The sequence below is a fragment of the Geotrypetes seraphini genome, chromosome 17 (genome assembly GCF_902459505.1).
Source record: "Geotrypetes seraphini chromosome 17, aGeoSer1.1, whole genome shotgun sequence".
NCBI classification, from domain to species: domain Eukaryota; kingdom Metazoa; phylum Chordata; class Amphibia; order Gymnophiona; family Dermophiidae; genus Geotrypetes; species Geotrypetes seraphini.
Window position 1 is genome coordinate 10,610,824 of NC_047100.1, and position 20,099 is coordinate 10,630,922.

General features: G+C 39.4%; 1 protein-coding gene across 1 annotated transcript in view; it reads right to left on the reverse strand.

Moving 5' to 3' along the window:
• Positions 1–20,099, reverse strand: part of WNT7A (Wnt family member 7A) — a 100,650-nt gene that overhangs the window by 50,554 nt on the left and 29,997 nt on the right. Inside the window, exon 3 of the mRNA XM_033926405.1 lies at positions 368–639. Coding sequence (XP_033782296.1) covers positions 368–639 — 272 coding nt within the window. The remainder of the gene's footprint in view (positions 1–367; positions 640–20,099) is intronic.

Sequence of the window (20,099 nt, forward strand, 5' to 3'; positions counted from 1 at the left end):
AATGCCCACAAAGTAATGCCAAATCACAAAAAAATATCCTTCTATGCAGCAGTATTAAGCATATTTTTGTGGGCATTGACTAACTGCATATTAACACCCTGGACTCCTGATGGAGGCTCACTGTTTTGGTCGCCATTAAAGTTGGTTCGCTTGAAGATCTGGCCCTCCCTCCTTTTTCCTTTGGACTGCTTGGATTTTGAACAGACTGGACTTCTCTCTGTTTTGCTTTTTGTTTGAGAGAGACTACCCTCACAAACTTATGACTTCCCCGGTCTGCTCTCTCCTAGAATAACACTCTTAAATATACAATACACCTAAGGCTTGAAAAGAAGAGTGAAAATATAATGTTTGGGAAAATACTGCCTACCTTTCGTCCCGCCTCGTTGTTGTGTAAGTTCATGAGAGTTCTTGCATTCTGCTTGATCTCCCTGGCATCCACAAACACTTTGGAGAATCCTATTCCATATCTGACATCCGCCGAGCAGCCGCCCCATTTCCATCCTTCCTCTCTGTGGAACTGTCCCTGCTTCTCCTTGTCGCAACCGCAGTCGCTCATGTTTCCCCGTGTGCAAGCAGCGGTGATTGCATGAGCTACTCCGGCAGCAATGATGGCATAGGTGAATGCCGCTTCCCTGCTACCTGAAATGGGAAAAGAAAAGAACTAATATATATTGAAAGACAAAGATATTTATCAAATCTAATCTAAAGCGTAGGTTTGTATACTGCAATGTCCCCCAAATTGGAGCTCGATTCAGTTAAACATAAAAGCATGCAAACAGATTCATAATCTTTGGATAGAATTTGATAAAACATGAGCTTGAACCAAAATTTAAAACAGTGATGCCTTGGAATCCAAACTTAATCCGTTCCAGAACCCCGTTCAAGTTCCAATACGTTTGAGTTCCAAGACAATTTTTCCCATTGAAAATAATGGAAACTGGATTAATCCGTTCCTGGGTCCCACAAACTCAAATTTTAACAGGAAATACACTGGATTTTAGGGGCAGAAACACACACATACAATGTGCAGGGCGTTCGGATTCCAAAGCCGAGTTCAGATTCTGGGGCAAAATTTACTACAAAAAAAAGTTTGGATTCCAAAACGTTCGAGTTCTGGGGCGTTCGGATTCCGAGGTACCGCTGTACTTACTACCTGATTGGCAAGAATCGCTATCGGCAATAATACAAAGATTACCTCATTAAAGTTGTTTGTAAGTTTTAATTTTTGTTATTTTCTCAAGCACATCCAGGGAAGGGTGGGGAGGCTTATTTTTATCTTAGTTTTACACCTTTGAATACATACATACAGAGTGGGTGGAGGTGGGTGGAATTGCATTCTTATTCTATATAAGGAAATGTTAGTGTATGATTATTTGTATTATATGCATTTGTGCTTTTATTGATTAGATGGGTGGGTGCGTTATAAGGCTTGCTTATAGATGTTTGAAAGATGAATGTGCTTTTATTGTTTTATTAGATGTTCAATTGATTATTGATTATTTGCACTGTTCATATTTGGAAAATCAATAAAGTTTAATTAAAAAAAAAATACAAAGATTATTTTCATATCCTACGGCAATTGTCTAAATATTGTTGAAATAAGGAAGTTTTCAAAGTCTTTCGAAAGATTTGAAGGGAAGTGAGAGTCCTAATAGAAGATGGAATTTTGTTCCAAATCTCAGTAAATCTGTATATGTAAGATAGACAGAGCTTACCAGTTGATATACTGTATATGTTTATGCCATATTCTCATTACGATGAGTTTCATCAAATCAATCTGCTTCTGGAACACATCTTTCAAAAGTAGGATCAATCAAGTGCTCAGGAGCACTTGATCTTTATGGTGCCTTTACTAATATTGTTGAAAAATGAATATATGTAGAAGACCAGCCTGATGGCAAGCAGGAGGCCTAGTTTTATTCTTGAACCAGTACTGGGGGATTCTGCTAACACAATATCACAACTCCAAGTGCAAGGAAGTCACAGCTAGTGAACAATAGCGGTATCTAGTGGTCAGCCTCAACCTACTAGGCCAAGAACTGTCATAACCTTTACTTGACTAAATGGGGGGGGAGGGAATGAGCGGAAGGTTAAAACTGGGGAAATACGCCGCAGAGCTACAAATGAAGGCTTGTGGTGCCGTGGCCTTGGTAAAGGCCGATTCTGACTGAGCCGCCATGAAATAAAGATAAAATCCCTCGGATTCTATAATGTTACCCGTCCAAATGTCCAACTAGCACACAAGTTACAGAATAGTGCTATTTGTGTGCCTAACTTAAGGGTCCTTTTACGAAGCCGCGCTAGCCGTTTTAGCGTGTGCTAAATACTAACGCATCCATGGACGCGTTAGCATTTAGTGTGCGCTGATAAAACGGCTAGCGCGCCTTAGTAAAAGGACCCCTTAATAATTAAATTAAGCGCCAATTGGCCTTAAGCACCCAAAATAGTCCTTAAGTGGCATCATTTACTGCTAATTGGCGCACATTTGCAGCTACGTTTCCAATTTCACTTAGGCACGATTCTATAAACTTAGGGGTAAATTTTTAAATGTGGCGTCCCAGAAATTGGTGCGCTAGTTTATAAACCTGGGAATCACGACTACATTTTGCACCAATGAAAACGTGGTGCAAATGACTTTTCCTAAATTTAGACGTGGAAACCCTAATTCTGTAATTACATGTGCAATCTAATGGCGCACCCCCAAACAGCTAAGTCCAGCCTATTTCTGTGACCCCCAAAATTTAGGCATGGAAACCATGCCCAAATTTATGTGCATAGCATGGAACCCATGCCCAAATTTATGTGCATAACCCTCTATTGATTCAAGTTTTAAGTTCAAGTTTATTAAAATTTTGATATAAATGCAGTATCAAATATTTCAATGCGTATAACAATAAAAGTTTTTTGGGGGGGACAAAATAAAACAATTTATATAGGTAAACATACAATCAATGTACACAATTAATTAGTGATACATAGGGAAAGAGGAGTGAACTACAATTGTTAAAGAAAGTAGAAGAACATTTAAGGAAAAACAACATCAGGAGGGTAATTGAAAATGTTTTACAAATAAAGCTAGGTCTAAAAGTGAAAGGGAGAAGTTGTGCCTATATATAGATCTGGTTAGATTTAAGTATTTGAGCCTGAGATTCTCTCGTAACACCAATAATTGCTTGTTACCCTATTCCCCATGTATAGGCCGCGGCCTATACATGGGTTTTACAATCCCCTGCACTGGGTGCGGCTTCCTTATATGCGGCGGCCTATCTAAAGACGTCGTAGATAAGCCACCCCAAAGGAAGATCTGCTGCGGAGTCCCCGGTACCTGCAGCTCCCTCTTGGATGGTTACCGGCTGCCTCCTTCCTCGTCACGGCCAGCGGTGCAGGGCAGGAGCATTCTTTTCAACAGCCAGCTGGCCCCCACGCTGCTTTCCTCAATCCCTGCACCAGGTCTCGCGAATCGTACGAGAACTAATGCAGGCACTGAAGAAGCTGTGCCGGCTGGATGCAGAAAAGAATGCGCCTGCCCTGCACCGCTGCCCACGACGAGGCAGGAGGCAGCCAACGAAGGTATTTACTGGGGGGGGGAGGGATGTATAGGCCGCCCCAACCGCCCCATGGTATAGGCCGTTTTAGGTTTTAAAACGCTTAGATAAGCCGCGGCTAGTAACATGGGGTGGCTTATCTAAGAGTTTTAAAACCTAAATCTGCATTTTAAATTAGTTTATAATTGGTTTTAAACAACCCAGTCAATTACCGGGTCACTTATCACCAATTAAACCAATTATGTTAGATGGTGGAAGGATGCCTATCACTGCCTAACTTTCAGCATCCCTACAAGAATCAGGTCCTTAGTGGATCTCCTGAACCTCCAACTCTGAATGCTACCAATTTATTAGAGAACTTTGGCTCTGATTTGATGACACTGTCAACTCTGATAGTTTCCTATGCACCGAAGTATGACAAAAACTGATTACTGTATCTTTACGGGTTTTTAAGCACAAGATGGAATTATTTCTTAAAAGTACAATTAGAATTTTTTCCTAATACAACGAAAGAAGCACAGAAGAAAGTTTTGTTATTGAAACCAGGTTTATTGTAATTAGGGAGCACTATTTTCCTTATGTTTCCTATAAATGCACTTACATCTTTTGGCAACCTGCATAATTGACAACCTGTTTGGCTTCACATCAACAAGTTGTCATTCCTTCTGTGACCACTGGTGGGTGATTAGTTTGTATTCACATGAACATTATATATTGAGTCTTTAAGGGCTCCTTTTATGAAGCCGCGCTAGCGGGGTTACGCGCGCGACTTTTCATCAGGCGCTAACCCCCGTGCAGTCCTAAAAACTACCGCCTGCTCAAGAGGAGGCGGTAGTGGCTAGCGCAGCTGGCGGTTTAGCGCGCGGTATTACATGCATTAAATCGCTAGCGCGCCTTTGTAAAAGGAGCCTTTAGTAGGAGGGGGAGCCAGAATTCTGTCTGGTTTTTTTTTTTATTCATATATGAAAGTGATTTTTTTTTTTTGCTAATTATCTGTTTAAATATTTTGGGTTTTTTCTTATTTATTCTATTTGCATGCCATGTGGGTGTTGTGTGTACTTTGTTGCAAATTTTTTAAAATAAAACTTTAAAATAAAAAAATAAATCTGAAATTTTTCAAATTCACTATCCTAGAAATTTACTGATCAGTGGAAAAATAAATGCCTCGTAATCATTGTGGCAGCCATTCTGCTTTTGACTCAGACTTTTAAAAGAAAAGCATGGAATGAAAAAAAATGAAGGTAAAATGTATCTTGACAGAACATAAACTGATCTGGGGGTCATCTTAGGCGATACGATGAAACCTTCCACCTAGCTTGCGGCGGCAACCAAAAAAGCAAACAGGATGCTAGGAATTTTATTGTAAACCGCTTAGATCTGTAATATGCTTAAGAGGTATATCAAATGTTATAAAACATAAACATTTAAAAAAGGGATGGTTAATAAGACTAAGAATGTTATAATGCGCCTGTATCACTCCATGGTGCGACCTCATCAGGATTATTGTGTTCAATTCTGGTCTCTTTATCTCAAGAAAGATATGGCAGTGCTAGAAAAGGTTCAGAGAAAAGCAACCAGGATGATAAAGGGGATGGAACTCCTCTCGCTTCAACTTGGAAAAGAGATGACTGAGGGGAGATAGGATTGAAGTCTACAAAATCCTGAGTGGAGAAGAACGGGTACAAGTGGATCGATTTTTCACTCCGTCAAAAAATTACGGACTAGGGGATACCAATAGGAGGAAATATTTTTTTACTCGCAGAATAGTTAAGCTCTGGAACGCGTTGCCAGAGGATGTGGTAAGAGAGGATAGCGTAGTTGGTTTCAAGAAAGGTTTGGACAAGTCCCTGGAGGGAAAGTCCATAGTCTGTTATTGAGAAAGACATGGGGGAAGCCACTACTTGCCCTGGATCGGTAGCATGGAATGTTGCTACAGTTTAGGTTTTGGCCAGGTACTAGTGACCTGGATTGGCCACTGTGAGAATGGGCTACTGGGCTAGATGAGACAGTCTTAGCCTCGATCCTTAATCACCTATACGGCTTATTCAGCAAAGGAACAAGTGCTCTGATTTTATAACTAGACTTCAGCAGTGCTTTTGATCTTGTTGATCACGAAATAATGCTACACTGCCTTGATGAAATAGGAATTACGGGAAGAGTAAGGAACTGGATACAGGGTTTCCTAACAACCATGTGATTAGTTGTGGGACATACTCAAACTCCTGGAAAAACCCCTCGGGAGTACCGCAGGGTTCGCCACTATCACCTACACTATTCAACATCTACATATCATCCTTAGGACACTTCCTGCAAAAGCTAAACTTAAACTACTACATATATGCAGATGACATTTCCATTTTAATCCCAGTGAACGACATAACAAACGAAACCTCAGAATACATTTCTCATATTATGACCAAAATAGAACTTCAAACTGAAACTAAACACAGAAAAGAGCAAAAGTCTTCCTTGCAAGCCCAACGGACAAAATTACCAAAACGACGTGACATATAAAAGATCGCGACTACCCGATTACTAAAACAATAAAAATATCGGGAGTCACATTAGACACACATTTGACAATGGTTGAACACTCGAACATAGTGGTAAAAAAGTGTTTCCTGACATTATGGAAGTTAAAGACCATCAAAAAATACTTTGACCCATTATCATTTAGTGCAATCGCTAGAGCCTTTTACACTGGACTATTGCAATATCATTTATATGAGTATACCCAAAAAAACAGTGAGGAAACTTAGAATTGTTCAGAACACATTTGGATATTTGGATTGAAAAAAAGCGACCATGTTAGCCCCTACTACAGACTTCTACACTGGCTGCCAATGGAGGTGCGAATAATATTCAAGTTCTCTTGCATATGTTTCAAGCTGGTTTGGGGACTAGCTCCTACCTACCTGCTACCTCACTTCGTACTATACTGCCCTACAAGACAAACCAGAAACTGCAAGCTATTTGCATACCCAAGCATCACCGGCTGTAAATACAAAACATTTCTGGATAGAACTTTTATGGACCAAGCAAACAAACAACACTGGTTAGACAACTACATTAATGGAGCTAGACTGAACTATGACGCCTTTTGAAAAGCCATAAAAACTGCCTTATTCGACAGAAATATCACCTAAAAAGTATCTACACCAAACACTAAATCGAATTCTATTATTTCAAATATGTCCATTCCTGCGTATAAGTCTGAAATTTTTAACAATTTTTAACAATCTGTATATTGTAACTCGCTGACTGTCGAGCTCTCTTTAATGTGAACCGCCTAGAAGTCTCACGACTATGGCAGTATAGAAGAATAAAGTTATTATTATTATTATTGGTCTGACCCACAGCTTAATAAAAGGACCATTCAAGGCCGAATTCTGTAACTGGCGCCGATATCAGCAGCCACCTTAAAAGTGGCTGTTCTTATGCTCTTATGTGTACCAAGTATAGGACAATCAAGCCATTGTAGCATCACTGATGAGGTTGGCTCTGAGGCACTGTGGAATGAGGCATTATGACATCACAATCTCAGCTCTGGAATGTTGCTCTCATTGGGGTTCCAGAATCTTGCTAGTCTTTGAGATGCTGGAATGTTGCTACTCTTTGGGTTTTGGCCAGGTACTAGGGACCTGGATTGGCCATCATGAGAACAGGCTACTGGACTTGAAGAACCATTGGTCTGACCCAGTATGGTTGTGCCAGTCAAGCCATTGTAACATCACTGATAAGGTTGGCTCTGAGGCACTGTGGAATGAGGCATTATGACATCACAATCTCAGCTCTGGAATGTTGCTCTCATTGGGGTTCCGGAATCTTGCTAGTCTTTGAGATGCTGGAATGTTGCCACTCCTTGGGTTTTGGCCAGGTACTAGGGACCTGGATTGGCCACCGTGAGAATGAGCTATTGGACTTGATGGACCATTGGTCTGACCCAGTGGGGCTGTTCTTATGTTCTTCTTATGCTGATTTTTTTACATTCTCTATTTCTTATCTTATTTATTTTCTAGACTTCTATTCCACTCTGACTCTACAATTCTAGGCAGATGACAACAAAACATACACACTAAAAATCGCATATAATATGACAAAAAATTAAACAAATGTACAAAATCTTATACAGCAAACTTTAGCTAAGTTCATTGTGATTAGAGCATCACCATTACTGAGAGGCCAAAGTTGCTTTAAAATTTTGGGGATCTTAAACTAGGAATCGGCCAACAGCGATTGACTCACTATCCTTTAGTGAATCTAGCCCATTGAGACTTAGACGGCATATGAGAAACAAAAGGTTTAGGGGAGAAGTACAATTTGAAATAGGAGAGAGAGACATAAAAGGTCAACACAGGAGGAGGGGGATATGCTCTTCTTTCTCGAAGTCTAGCGTCTACTTTTGAAGTGGTCCTTTATCCTCTACTGTTCTATTTTGCACCCATAAAATAGCCAGTTTACCAATTTTTTTGTATTAAGCCATTTATTAATACTGCCATTAGCATACAACCATTAAAATAAATTACTGCGTCAAGCAAAGTAAGACCTTGGAGAAGAGATTAAGGTCAAATTAGAGAGAACAATAGTTACTGATGTTGTTTACTCTGATGGTTGTGTTTTGTTTTATTATTATGTACGTTTTATTGTGAGCCGCTTAGGCTTTTAAGCGGATTATGAATTTTTTTTTTTATTCTTTATTCATTTTTGCATCTTACAAGTGTAACAGAAATTATCATTTGAACTTATACATCACTTGGTTAACTTTCATATTCAATTTAAATTATAATATTTAAACCCTCCCATCCCTACTATTTCATATGTAGTTACATATATCATATATTAAATAATCTTTTCTATTAATCTAAACATTTAATATCAGATCAGAAATCCCTCCCCCCTCCCTCACTTTACAATTGTATCAATAAGGGAAAAATGACATTTACTCATTACAATATTCTATTAATGAACCCCAAACCTCCTGAAATTCATTACAATTTCCATTTTGTATGGCTAGCATTCTTTCCATCATATATATATGATACAAAGAGTTCCACCAGAAACTGTAGTTACGTCTACTTCAATTTTTCCAATTAAATGTAATTTGTTGAATGGCTACTCCTGTCATATTAAGTAATAGCTTATTATTTCTTGATGAAATTTGACTTTTTTTCCTCATTGACATTCCAAATAATATAGTATCATACAATAAACCCACCGGATTGTCTAATAAACAATTTATTTGGCCCCATATCGATTTCCAAAAAGCCAAAATGACTGGACAATAGAATAATAAATGATCTATAGAGTCCCTGCTTCGAGACGACAATGCCAACATCTATTAGACTTAGAGCTATCTAATTTTTGTAACCGAACAGGGGTCCGGAACGCTCTATGTAACAGGAAAAAACCAAGTTGCCATCCATTTTGCAGGCAGCAAGGCCCTGATTCTGGAAGCAGCACCAGAAGACAGGCGGCAGTGGACACTTTACCGCCGCCTAACTTAATTGGTTTAATTGCTTTTAAGTGACGCAGTAATTGAACGCATCATTTAAAAGCACCACAATCTCATCAAGCACTGCCGCTGGTTGCCGAATTGTGGCCAGGTCAAACAAAGGCACTGGAATTGTAGGCCAGGTTTTTGAAGGCCCTACATTCCCGCACCTATGGTTGGCATGAATTATGTCTACGGAGGCACCTACTGGCGCTTAAAGTCGACAGAGGCGTTGTTGACACTGGAAATGACCCTAGGCGCCTGTAAGTGCCTCCATAGGCGCAATTCATGTCAAACCCTGGCTTAAAATTCCAGGGCCTTTGGCCCTCTTTTACTAAGGTGCGCTAATCAATTTAGTGCCCGCTAAATGCTAATATGTGCATGTTAGTCTATGGGCACATTTAGCGCATGCTAATTCAATTAGCGCACGCTAATCGGTTAGCGCACCTTAGTAAAAGAGGGGGTATGTTTGACCTGGCCATGATTCTGCAACCAGTGCCAGTGATTGATTGGCATGCGACTGATGCCAGATTTGGAAGCGCTGGCCAATACTGGCACTGGTTGCAGAATCTGTCCCCAAGGACTCAGATGATCATAAGTTTTGTTTTTGTCATTTCATAAGAATAGCCTTACAGGATCATATCAATCATCCATCAAGCCCAGTAGCCCCTTCTCACGGTGGCCAATCCAGGTCACTAGTACCCAAGGAGTAGCAACATTTCAGCATCTCAAAGACTAGCAAGATTCCGGAACCCCAATGGGAGCAACATTCCAGAGCTGAGATTGTGATGTCATAATGCCTCATTCCACAGAGCCTCAGAGCCAACCTCATCAGTGATGCTATAATGACTTGATTGTCCTATACTTGGCACACATAAGAGCATAAGAACAGCAACACCGGGTAAGACCAATGGTACATCAAGCCCAGTAGCCCATTCTCACGGTGGCCAATCCAGGTCACTAGTAACTGGCCAAAAGCCAAAGAGTAGCAACATTACATGCTACTAATCCAGGGCAAGCAGAGGCTTCCCCCATGGCTTAATAACAGGCTATGGACTTTTCCTCCAGGAATTTGTACAAACCTTTCTTAAAACCTGCTAGGCTATCCACCTTTACCACAACCTCTGGCAATGCGTTCCAGAGCTCATCTATTCTCTGAGTGCAAAAATATTTCCTCCTATTGGTTTTAATAGTATTACTAAATAATTTCATCGAGTGTCCCCTAGTCTTTGTAAATCTTGCTGCGGTTAAAAAAAAAAAAAAAAAATTCGATCCACTTGCACCCGTTCTAAACCAGAATTATGTAGCCTTTGATCATATCTCCCCTAAGCCATCTCTTTTCCAAGTTGAAGAGCTCTAACTTCTTTAATCTTTCCTCATATGAGAGGAATTCCATCTCCTTTATCATCTTGGTCGCTCTTCTTTGAACCTTTTCTAGTGCCGCTATATGTTTTTTGAGTTAGGAGATCAGGACTGAATACAATACTCAAGGTGAGGTTGCACCATTGAGCGATACAGAGGCATTATAACATTCTTACCCCACCTTACACTGAACTGTGATAGCGGTTATTAGCGCAGGGATCCGCGCTGCTCTTGACGCTAATAGGAACTCTATGAGCGTCGGGAGCAGCGCGGAGCATTCAGCGCAGCTCCCTACGCTAATAACTGCTATCACAGTTTAGTAAAAGGGGGGAGGTTAGTCTTGTTTCTCATCCCTTTCATAATAATTCCTAGTATCTTGTTTGCTTTCTTGGCCGCCGCTGCACATTGGGTGGACGGTTTCAGCATATTGTTTACGATGACACCCAGATCTTTTTCTCGAGTGTTGATCCCCAAGGTGGACCCTAGCATCCGGAATATTCTTCCCATAGAAACATAGAAGATGACGGCAGAAAAGGGCCACGGCCCAACAAGTCTGCCCACTCTAATGACCCACCCCCTAAATTCTTCCCTGAAGTGATCCCACATGCTTATCCCATTTTCTCTTAAAGTCCAGCGTGCTGCTGGCCTGAATTACCTGCAGTGTGAATGCACTGTTTAGCACAAGAATGCCCACTCTACACTCCCTGACACCCCCCTCCCTCAAAAAAATAAAAATAATTTTTATCACATGAATTAGTGCATGATAATCTGGCAATTGCTTCAGAATAACTGAGTGTGTATCATGGTAGGCCATTTTAAGCTGTGATAGGTATGTATTAGTGCTTAGTAAAATGACCCTTTGTTTCTATCCTTCCATTCACAATATCACCATAATTTTTTTCCTTTATTGTGAAATTATTTCAAAAAGAATGCCAAAAGAGCAAGTTTTGTCCACTTAAATAATTGAATTATGTTTTTAATATATTACATTGTACGTTCTACTTAAAAAAAAAAATCAGTAAATATTAACAGACGCAAAAATAAATAGCTGTATAGAATAATATACTTCCTACTGCATCGATCTCATTGGACTCCACAGAAACTCGCCAAATTTTCTAAAGAAGGCTCCAACCTATGCTGGTCTTGTGGAAAATTCGTAGGCACCCTGCCTCACATGATATTTTAATGCCCACATCTTAAGTTGGATTGGGACAAAGTTTAGAATACCATACCCACCATCTTAAACATCCATGAACCCTTACACCTTAAAATTATTATTCCTGGTCGACATGGGCTTGCACATTCTTTGCCAGAACCTAATGCCCGCCTGCTTAATATCTTATTGTTCCTGGCTAGATAAAATATTTTGTACTGCTGGAAGAACCTATCCAATGTAGACTTTATTATATGGTAGAATACTGTCTACTAAACACGAAAGCATTATTGCTGAAAAACACTATTCCACTAGTTCATTCCACAGAATATGGAGCCCTGTCCAATCTTATCGTGATTTGGATCGTTGACATTCAATGCTTTAGTGTAAATCCCCAGGTTATTGTAACTTAAGTCGCTTAGTGGTGCTCATTGGGAAATCTTCATGCATATTTTCTACTGAAATGACATGTACTGGTTTTGCTGTATACATCTGACAGGAGATACTAGTTGTACTGTCTTATAATCAACGTTCTTTCACAGAATATCGTCTGTGATAGGTGCAACTAGGTGGTTTCTTGACTTAATTACTTCTGTATATTTCTATATTTTTTGTGATTATTGCATATTTCTAGTGATTATTGTATATTTCTAGTGATTATTATAAATTTTGTATATTTATTTTGAAAATCAATAAAATATTTGAACTATAAAAAAAAAAAAAGAATAATCGATGTGAAAATATTTTGAACAAGAGTTCAGTTCCAGCAAAGTTCTCCAGTGACATGATAGAAATCCCAATGCCTCTTTTCATGCTGGGATTTCCCATCATAAGGTGTGAAAGCTTACATTTTACTCAGGAGATAATACAGTAATGTTCCCGCAATACAACTGTTCCTGACAGCTCACCATTCACAAAAGGTCTAAAGTTACAGGGGCCCTTAGATTCCCCAAGAAAGATCGGATGACAAAGGGTTGTCCATTTATCAAAGACCTCTTTGTCATCTAACTGAAAGGTGCTCAAAGATGACTATTTCGTTTGGGTTTGCTTCACCTCTCATTGGTGTCTATAGACTCTGAAAGAGAAAACGCTACGGAATGTTACGTGACCTAAAATTGCAATTAAAGGGTCTCTCTGTGGTGAAAAGGTAGGGTATAAAATTGGAAATTTCAGGTTATCCCTATATTTCCAGATCATAATTGGCTCAGCTTACACTTTAAAATCCCTTTCTAGAAACACAGTGACTGGTAAATGAAACTAGAGAATAAATTTCATGGTGTATTCTTTCTGTAGCTGATATTATCAACTTATGACATTATTAGACAAGAACTGCACTATTTCCTGAATTTTTTAATTTCATTTTTCTGTAGCCTTGAGTGTAAAATGTGAATATTACCAGTAACTAGAACAGATTTAGATGGAAAGGCTGAGACAGGGCCATAGAAAGGGAAAAAATGGCAACAGTGCAAAGGAGAAGAGAAAAAAAATGGAGAGACAGAGAAATAGTGAATTAGGCAAGAGAGAGATGAAAAGAGATGGCAGGAAGGAAGAAAAGAAATGCTTTAAGAAGAGAAAGGAGGAAAGACACAATATGGAAAGGAGGGCAAAAAAAATACAGAAAATGTCAGCAATCCAGCAAAAGAAATGTAGAGTTCAATTTTACATAGATTAGAAAGATACATCCAGTTCAAGATGAACATAAGAATTGCCGCTGCTGGGTCAGACCAGTGGTCCATCATGCCCTGCAGTCCGCTCACGCGGCGGCCCTCTGGTCGCCTAACCGAGACAGTACAGGGTAAAGCTTTGGATTCTTGCCCAGAAATAGCTAAGAAGAAAAAATAAAAAAATTTAAATTGAATCAGGTTGGGCAAACTGGATGGACCATTCGGGTATTTATCTGCCGTCATCTACTATGTAACTATGTTACTATGAGACTAGCCCTACCAGCGCACATTCTCGTACTTAATTCTGAAGGTATTTCAGAAAAGACTCTGCTGACACAGAGCCTCTTCTAAAACATGTATATGAGCGTCGGACAAGTAAGTTCTTCTTCACCCAGAGAGTGGTAAAAAACTGGAACGCTCTTCCGGAGGCTGTTATAGGGGGAAACACCCTCCAGGGATTCAAGACAAAGTTGGACAAGTTCCTGCTGAACTGGAACGTACGCAGGTGAGGCTGGACTCATTTAGAGCACTGGTCTTTGACCTGGGGGGGCCGCCATGTTGCCTCTGTGCGCTTGCGTTGACAGCACTGTACAAACAACTTGGTACGGTTTCATAACCTTGGCCTATCAGTGTCTCACAGCTGTGTTCATGTCGATGGGTGGCGATGTCTTCCTGAGTGGCGTTCATTATTTTGCTGCGTGTTATCGTGTGCCGTTGCAACCACGTCAGAGCTTGAATTAGAGTAACAAAAGAACATTATGGGCTCCTTTTACTAAGGTGCACTAAGCGTTTTAGCGTGCGCTAAACACTAATGCGTGCATATTAGTCGATGGATGTGTTAACAATTAGCACGCACGTGTTTTTAGTGTGCGCTAAAACGCATAGCGCACCGTAGTGCAACAGGGGGTTAATTTCTGGTAAAACTTGGCAAGAGTGGACGTGAAATCAGCAGCGATATGTTAGTCCAAGTTTACGGGGATCATACCGTGAAAAAAACGGCAGTGTAGAAATGGATTAAACGTTTTTCCTTTTTTTTTCCAAAATCTTTATTCATTTTCGGACTTACAATAAGTGTGACAATATGTCCAAACAAATTACCAATAAATAAATCACTTAATAATCATCAATGATACAAATAATATACCCTTATCACCCATCCTTCCCCCCCCCATTCCTATCCTGTAATCAAATAACATATACAATATGTAATTATAAACTAACCCCCACTCCCCCCTTATCATTGAACTCATAAATTAAAGGGAAACAATGACATCTACTCAGTACAATACTTTGTTAATGGCTCCCACACATCTTGAAATTTCCTAAAACATCCCCGCTGTATTGCAATAACTCTCTCCAGTTTATAAACATGACATAAGGAATTCCACCAGAAATTATGATTTAATCTACTCCAGTTTTTCCAATTATACGTTATTTGTTGAATGGCAACACCAGTCATGATGAGTAATAATTTATTATTATTTGCAGAAATCTGGCTTTTTGCTCTCATTGCCATACCAAATAGCACAGTATCATATGACAACGCCACTGGGTTGTCCAACAAACAATTAATTTGGTTTTTCTGAAGGGAGCGAAAGCATTACTGATGAAGAAAGGTCAGGACGGCCAGTAACAAGCAGAACTGATGAAAAAATTGCAAAAATTTGTTGAATTATACATTAAAATCGATAGAGAAACAGGAAACTCTTAACTGAAAATCTTGGCATGAGGAAGGCGTGGGCAAAAGTGGTCCTGAAGGAACTCACCGATGAACAAAAGCAAAGGAGAGTCAAAGTTTGGCAAAAACCTTCTGGACAGGCAAGACGATGTTTTGAGCCGTGTTATCACTAGTGATGAAACATGGGTGTACCAATACGACCCTGAAACAAAGCATCAAAGTGCACATTGGAAGTCAGCCAATTCTCCATGACCAAAAAAAGCTCTGCCAGTTCAAATCAAGAGTCAAAATGATGTTGCTAACCTTTTTTGATATCAGAGGGATTGTTCATTATGAATGTGTACCAACTGGATAGTTAACCAAGTTTACTGTTTGGAAGTGCTGAAAAGGCTGCATGAAAAAGTTAGACAAAAATGGCCTGATCTTTTCGCCAACAACTCGTGGTTCTTGCATCACGACAATACACCAGCTCACACGACACTGTCTGTGAGGGAGGTTTTAGCCAGAAATAAATAACTGTATTGGAACACCCTCCCTAGTCACTTGATCTGGCCCCCAATGACTTTTTTTCTTTACCCGAAGATAAAGGGAATATTGAAAGAAAGACATTTTGATGACATCCAGGACATCAAGGGTAATACGATGACTGCTCTGATGGACATTCCAGAAAAAGAGTTCCAAAATTGCTTTGAAGGGTAGACTAGGCGATGGCGTCAGTGCATAGCTACCCAAGGGGAGTACTTCAAAGATGACTGTAGTGATATTAAGCAATGAAGTATGTAGCACTTTTTCTAGGATAAGTTCATGAACTTTATCGACAGACCTCGTATTTGTCAGCGAACTGACCATAGAGACAATAATGCATAACAGTAAGGAGCCTATTCTCCTCTAGCTTCCATCTAGTTTAAACAGATCACTGATAGTCCGCCTCTGCCTATATATATGTGAGGTGGGAGCAGCCATTTTAGAAACATACATGTGGATAAAATGAAAAGCATGCCCCCAGCAGCTTCCATGTTGAAGTTCCATGTTGAAGTTCCATGTTGAAGTTCCATGTTGAAGTTCCATGTTGAAGTTCCATGTTGAAGTGTTAGCACTTCCATGTGGAAATTGTAGTTTCACAACTTTGACGTGTAAGTGGTATTGCTTCCATGTGTATCTATGAGGCTGCAATTTTAATGGGGGGACTAAGGAGGGAAAATATGATAGAAGTATATAAGATGCTGTGAATCATATGCTTACTTTTTCCAAAATTACAAGAACTAGGTGATATGTAATAAAGCTACTAAGTAGTAAATTTAGAGAAAAATCAGAGATAACATTTCTTATACTCAAAGTGTAATTAAACTCTGGAATTTGTGCCAGAGAATGTGGTAAAAGCAGTTGGCTTAGCAGGGTTTTAAAACATTCTGGATAATTTTCTAAAAGAAAAATCTATAAGCCTTAATTAAGATGGGTTTGAGAAAATCCACTCTAGGATAAGCAGCATAAAATCAGTTTTACTCTTATGGTTTATTGCCAGATACTTGTGACTTAAATTGGACACTGCTGGAAACAGGATACTGGGCCTGATGGTCTGTCCCAGTATGGCAAAACTTATAGTCTTATGGAAAATGATTCCTTTAACCCCTCGTGCAAAGTACTGACTGAAACAAATCTTTAGTTACAACTTATGCATGCCTCTGTTATGGCGTAAAACCTGATGGCGACGTTTCTTATATACTGTATATTCCCAACATGTACATTTTTGCCCCACCATAGGCCCCACCATGCCTCCTTGAAATGTTTGAGTGTCTCCTAGTGCACACTAATGTCCATTAGTGTAAATTAAGATTTAGTAAAAGACCCACCTACGTGTTTAACATCTAAGGGTAAAAGTTCAGAACAACAAAAAAACCCAAAATCACGGGAGAAAAAGAATGAAGCAAAAGGAGAAAAATCGCCCAAGACCCTCAACGAACAGGGTGAGGGGAAGAGAGCTGTGTGGCTGAGGGCTTCCCGTTCACTAATTATAATTATTATTTTAGTTGGTTTTTGGTTTGAGCTGTCTCTTCCCCTCACCCTGTTCTTTGAGGGTCTTGGGAGATTTTTCTCCTTTTAGCATTTTAAAATACCTAACATAGGAATTTCTGTTTGTGGGTATGGAATGGACAGAAAATTGCACTTAACCCAGAAGTTGCTACTGCATGTCGACTGCTAATGCAGAAAAGGTGTAACTAACCGCATTCCATGTTGTTAGTAATCACTTGTCTATGTGAACAAAACGGGATGCCTTCCTCAAAGGAATCTTAACACACATGGTTTGCACCTAATGCATTAAAGTTGACCGGGTAAAGAGTAATGGATTTGATATACCTCTTTTCTGTGATACAATTAAAGCTGTTTACGTTTATTATGCATTCCATTTCTCTGTCCCTAGTGGGCTTACAATCTAAGTGTTTGTACTTTGGGTAGCAGAGGGTAAAGTGGCTTACTCAGAGTCACAAAGAGCTAGACTGGGAATCAAGCCCAGTACCCTAGGCTCACAGGGCACTGCAGCGGTCGTTAGGCTACTCTTCCACTCCTACTGCACTATAAATGCCTCAACTGAAATTCGGCCTCGGAACCAGAGACACAGCAAGGGTGGGAGGAGCCTAGGGCAGAGCCCCCCCCCCCCACCCCCGCCCTCACTGCACTATAAATGCATCAACTCAAAAATATTGTCTGTTTGTTTTTGGACTATTTTCAGACTTTTTTGGCTGATTTTCCAATATTTATTTGTTTCATTTATATTTATGTAGACTTTGATTAGCATATATCTTTTTTAATCCAATTACGCTCATTCCATTCTTTTCTCAACTTTAGTTCCCTTCATACTCTTGTACATGCACTTGTTATTTTCAAACTAGATTACTGCAATTCCATCTACCCATGTAAAAACCATGGTCCAGCTCAAGCACTTTCAAACAATTCAGAATACGGTATTATGTTTTATTTGCTATATCCGTCATTTTGATAGAATTACTCCATTGTTCCTTCATCTTCACTGGTTGCCTATCCAGTTTCGTTATCTTTTTAAAATCCTGTGTCTAACCCACAAAACTCTTTATTCTGGTCTGCCCCTGTACTTGGCAAGGAATGTCATCACCTATACCCGAGCATGTCAACTACGATCTATAGATGAAAATCGATTGATAGTGTGTATTTGGCTTCCAGTTGATATGGTATATTTGGATTTTCAAAAGGCGTTTGACAAAGTACCTCATGAAAGACTTCTGAGAAAATTAGAAAATCATGGGATATCAGGTAATGTCCTATTAAGGATTAAGAACTGGTTGAAAGACAGAAAACAGAGTATGTTTAAATGGTCAATATTCTCAATGGAGAAGGGTAAATAATGGGGTTCAATAAAACAAACACTAGGTGCCATATGATAGGCACTTACCCTATATAGAATTGGGATAACATGGGATTAGAACTAAACATAAACAAGATGAAGATCATGAACACGGAAAATGATGAAGATTTTGAGTTTGAAGGCGATAGAATAGAAGTTGTAAAGGATTGCAGCTAAGCTCATTTTTGGGAAATGAAAGTATGATCAAATTTCCCCTTTGTTGATAAAGCTTCACTGGCTCCCAGTTCGATTTAGGATCCAGTTTAAATACTTCTCTATGGAATATTTGATCCTTTTGTCCCCTTATGTTGGAATACCCTTAGACTTTGCCATTTGAGAAACACACAGAGGTATAAGTTAGCCTTCCCTTCCTTAAGGGAATTAAATCTGCTGGGAAGCTCAGTTGATCTTTTGTTTTCAAGTTTGTAGAGATCTGGAATGAACTTCCTGACTCCATTAGGCTTTCAGGCCAGCTGCGATTATTTCGTAAATTCCTAAAACTTTGTTGTTCTCACAATTTTTATATGGTTTAACTACAGTCTCAATGAAATGATAATATTATAGTTATTTTTCTTATGTTTTTCTTATGTACTTTAGTTTTGAATTAGTTCTTCCTTCTCCTATGTTTTCTGCTATGTACTCTAGTTTTAATTATATGTGAACCGAGTCGAGCTCTGCTGGGAGATGACTCGGTATATAAATCAAAGATTAGATTAGATTAGATTTCAATCTCCTAGGCTCTTTTGTAAACAACGAAGCAACTAAAAGGGAGGCAATACTCCACAGAATAGCACTTGGTCGTTCTTCAATGAAGGCTCTCAACAAAGTATTCAAAAGCAAGGAGGTCACACTCCAAAGATCAGACTTGTCCATGCAATCATTTTCTCAGTGGTCAGTTATGGATGCGAAAGATTGACACTACGGAAACAAGACAGAAAGAAGATTGACTCATTTGAGTTTTGGTGCTGGAGAAGGATTTTAGGTTTGCCATATACCGTCAGAAGAACTAACAAATCAATTCTGGAAGAGATCAAACCGTCTATGTCGCTTGAAGCACAAATTATATTACATTACATTACATTAGAGATTTCTATTCCACCATTGCCTTGCAGTTCAAGGCGGATTACAAAAGAATTACAAAAAACGTATTACAAGAAGAAGAAATCTGGTAATTTCTAGAGGAGATAAAAAATGGATGAGATTGCTTTGGGGAATTGGGAATTGCTTGGAATCACAATTGACAGAGGCTGCACCATGCAACCCCAAATTAACAAAATAATAAAGGCATCGTTCATGACCATGAGAAATCTAAGAAAAATCCGAACATTCTTCGAAAAGAAGCAATTCCTACTATTGGTACAATCTCTTATTCTTGAGATGATAGACCAACATACTATACCTACCATGTCCCGCGACCATGATGAAGCAATTGCAGATAGTACAGAATAAAGCCCTAAGACTTGTCTATTCACTAAAAAAATATGACCATATCACACAGGCATTCCATGACTCGCATTGGCTTCCAAAAGAAGCGAGAGTGCATTTCAAATTCTACTGCTTACTTTACAAGGCTATCAACGGAGAAAGCCCAACCTACTGGAACAACCGACTAAATCAATCCTCCTCAACCAGACACAGAAGAACCCACTCACTATTCTCCCACCCATCATCCAAAAATGTCAAACAAAAAAAACTTTATGACAACCTAATAGCCTCAAAAGCAGCTAAATTGGACAGACAAATTACCACTCTGTTATCTTCAACTACAAAACATTCAAGAGAGATACTAAAACCATACTCTTCAAAAAATACATAAAACCTATCCAGCAC